The 3,307-nt window shown below is 34.8% G+C and overlaps 1 protein-coding gene across 1 annotated transcript; it reads left to right on the top strand.

Annotated features, from left to right (window-relative positions):
• The first annotated feature begins 1,263 nt into the window (after positions 1-1,263).
• On the top strand, positions 1,264-1,818 carry LOC132048695 (cell wall / vacuolar inhibitor of fructosidase 2-like). Its single transcript, XM_059439392.1, has one exon. The coding sequence runs from the start codon at positions 1,264-1,266 to the stop codon at positions 1,816-1,818; it is 555 nt and encodes a 184-aa protein (XP_059295375.1).
• Positions 1,819-3,307: the final 1,489 nt, after the last annotated feature.

Raw genomic sequence — 3,307 nt, 5'->3', positions numbered from 1 at the left:
TAATTGATTTAAAATGTTCTAAATATTAGAAAAATAGTAAATGACAATTTTCTTTGAAGTGAAACATATTTTTATAGGGTAAAAGATTTAATGACATTACGAAGGGTCTTCGTTCCTTTTTAGTTGAAAATTATTCAATTCCCAAAAAAAGACACATTTGGGAAATTAAAATCAGTATCACATCGAAATTGAATTTTTATTATTTTTCTAATTGATCCTTCTAAAGGGTGATGGTCCTCATTAATTTGGGCTGATATAGTTACTCGCCTCCAAAAGAAGAATAATTGTCGATCCATCATGAGTTAGATTTATAGTATTAATCATAATTTGACAATGGGATGATATTTTTGTGTTACAGAATTTATAGTATTAATCATAAGTTGACACTTTTATTTCTTATGGAGGGTGGTGGGGGTGCTTTTGGGAGGAGAAGGGGGGGGGGGGGGGGGGGGGGAAGGTTAGAATTTTTTCCATTTTTTATAAAAAAAATTATCAAAGTAAAGTAAAATATATGAAAAAGAAAATTAGGAAGGGGGTGGTGGAAGGTAGGGTGGGTGGGGTGTAGTGGGGTGGTGGGGGGAGGGGGTGGTTGGGTTTGTGGGTGTGGGGGGGTGGGTGGGCCATGTGGAGTGTGAGTTGGGAATGCGTTGGTGTGTTTCTATCAATCCGGAAAATGTTTTCTCTCAAATTTTTATGGAAAACGTTTTCTCCTATTTTGAGGAAAATATTTTCCATTAAAAAACATTTTCCGAGATCTTAAGTGCAATCAAACAAGAGAAAATATGTAAATATTTTCTGTCATACCACACCCTATATATAATACTTTCGAGAAAATATCAGTGTGGTGATTTAATTATTCCAACATGAATTATTAAGAACTTGTTGAACAATCTGATTATGATCACAGATATTCTATATAAGTAACAAAATGTATCTTAAGAAAAAAAAATGAATCTAATAAATTTCTGAGATTGATTGAAAGTGTATCCATATCTTTGCTAATAAATGACATAATAACTTGCACTTTCTTTTCCACAATCGTACCAGTTACTTGTGAGATTAAGGGAAAAATTGATTGAAAATCAGATTTGGAGTGAATTACAGATTATTTGAATGCCTAACTTAAAAGGTAATAATTATTAGTTCGTTTCATATAAGTAAAATATGATTATTTCGATATAATAATATCTACATACTCTTTTACATTAATGGAAAAGAAATAAATGTGAATATTGTATTTGTATGCTATAAGAACCACCCATCATGACTCAGAAAATATATGAGAAGATGCATTCCATAAGAACATTGACAGTGATTTTCTTTATGTCTCTATCTCTTATAACTTTTTCCTCGGGAGATTTGATTGACGATATTTGTCGAAAGTCTAGCGACTTCAAAGTATGTACCGACTCTCTTAGGACGGACCCTAAGAGCTCATCTGCTGATGAAAAAGGTTTGGTACGTATACTGCTTCAACAATGTTTAGCAAAGGCAACAAGTATTTACAATGAAATCGTATTTTTACTAAAGGAAACAAAAGAACCTGTTCTCAAACAATGCCTTGAAGTTTGTAAGGACAATTATGATGGGGCAAAAGACGACGTTGCAGCAACAATCAAATCTTTCGATGCAAATGACTTTACCGAGGCGATAAGTCATGCTTCTGCTGTTGAGAGTGGTCCGATCGACTGTGAAGAATCATTTACTGAACCACCTGTTAGGAAATCCCCAACAAAACAAAAAAGTAACGATTTGATTAATTTTGTTGGTTTAACAGCGGGTTTGATAGACTGCATTTCGAAAAGCTGTCTAAGTTAGAACAACTCTACTTCGTATTTCTCACTGGTGGTTAATAAAAGATGTTACTTACCAGAAAAAGGGAAAAAAAAACAGTAGGTTTGATAAACAAACTCTGAAACTTGTAAGGCTTCTCTTTAGCACTCTCATTTATAAGATGCTGTCATCACTACATAATGATTTATGCTAAAGTTTACTTTACGAGTTATTTGTTTTTTTTCCGTTTACCACCATATTCATTCTTTATTTATGTTAATTATGATGTTTTTATTTTATTGGAAAATGATTGTTACAATTCACAGAGCTTATTGATATATACTTTTTCCTGATTAATTCCCATAAGAAGATTTTTATTGTTTTAACTGAATATTAAAATGGTATTTGTTTTTACATCAACTAGTTTCTCTGCACGTGCACTACACGCGCATGTCGAGGTGTAGTACACAAACTTGTAAAATAATATTGATGTTAAAACATAATTCGTAAATATTATACATAAAAATAAAATTCAATTTTTTGTGAATGATCAACGTGGATCATCATATATCTGTCATATCTGTACCTGGCCCTTTCGAGACTTGTGTTATCCGTACTCGGCCCTTTCGGGACTCGATGTCATCCCTACACGGCCCTTTCGGGACTCGTTGTTATCCGTACACGGCCCTTTCGGGACTCGTTGTTATCCGTACACGGCCCTTTCGGGACTCGTTATACCCAACTGATCAGTGGGATGCAATGCATACATACATACATATACATAAAAATGCATAAATGAAATCGACATCATCATTAGCATTATCATTCTCACTATATCCTTCCTTAGAAGATCAACTATCGTAGGTGAAGTCAGCAAGTGACATTGTACCGGGCTTGCTCTTTTGGTATATGCTATATTCATATGTTATGTACACACACTCTTAGAGGCTCATAGACAGTATGATATATGTAGATGTCATGTGCAGCCTTGCCGGCTACATATTATATATATATATATATATATATATATATATATATATATATATATATATATATATATATATATATATATATATATATGTGGTCATGCATATGTTTTCCATTGTATTGGGCCTTTTCTGCGTGCAGGTATTTTCTATGTTATAGTGAGCTCACATTTCAAGCCGGAATAGTTGTATTTAGATTATGTCAGTATACGCCAGATGGTACTCGGTCGCTAGGGCCGGGTGGCCGTCATGCCCCTCATCGGGGTGTGACAAGTTTTTTCCTTATTCTTTTCTTGTGAAGGATCTGGATACGAGGGCATGCCTTCTGCAAGGGCGGAGCAAGGGAGACCTCTATGGGTGGCCGATGGAAAACTCAAGCTACAAACCAGTCTCACTCAATTCTCGTGCCAATTTTGTGACCACTTCCACCCTACGTTGCATCTCTGGCATGCAAAGACTTGGTCATCCAAAACCGCGTATCACCAAAACCTTTGTGGCGTCATTTAAGCTTCCAGTAGCAACCAAGAATTCCTTTACTTTCTGTAATT

This window comes from Lycium ferocissimum, chromosome 3 (assembly GCF_029784015.1).
Source record: "Lycium ferocissimum isolate CSIRO_LF1 chromosome 3, AGI_CSIRO_Lferr_CH_V1, whole genome shotgun sequence".
NCBI lineage: Eukaryota > Viridiplantae > Streptophyta > Magnoliopsida > Solanales > Solanaceae > Lycium > Lycium ferocissimum.
Note: the sequence above shows the minus strand (reverse complement) of the source record. Positions and strands in the feature narration are given on the sequence as shown.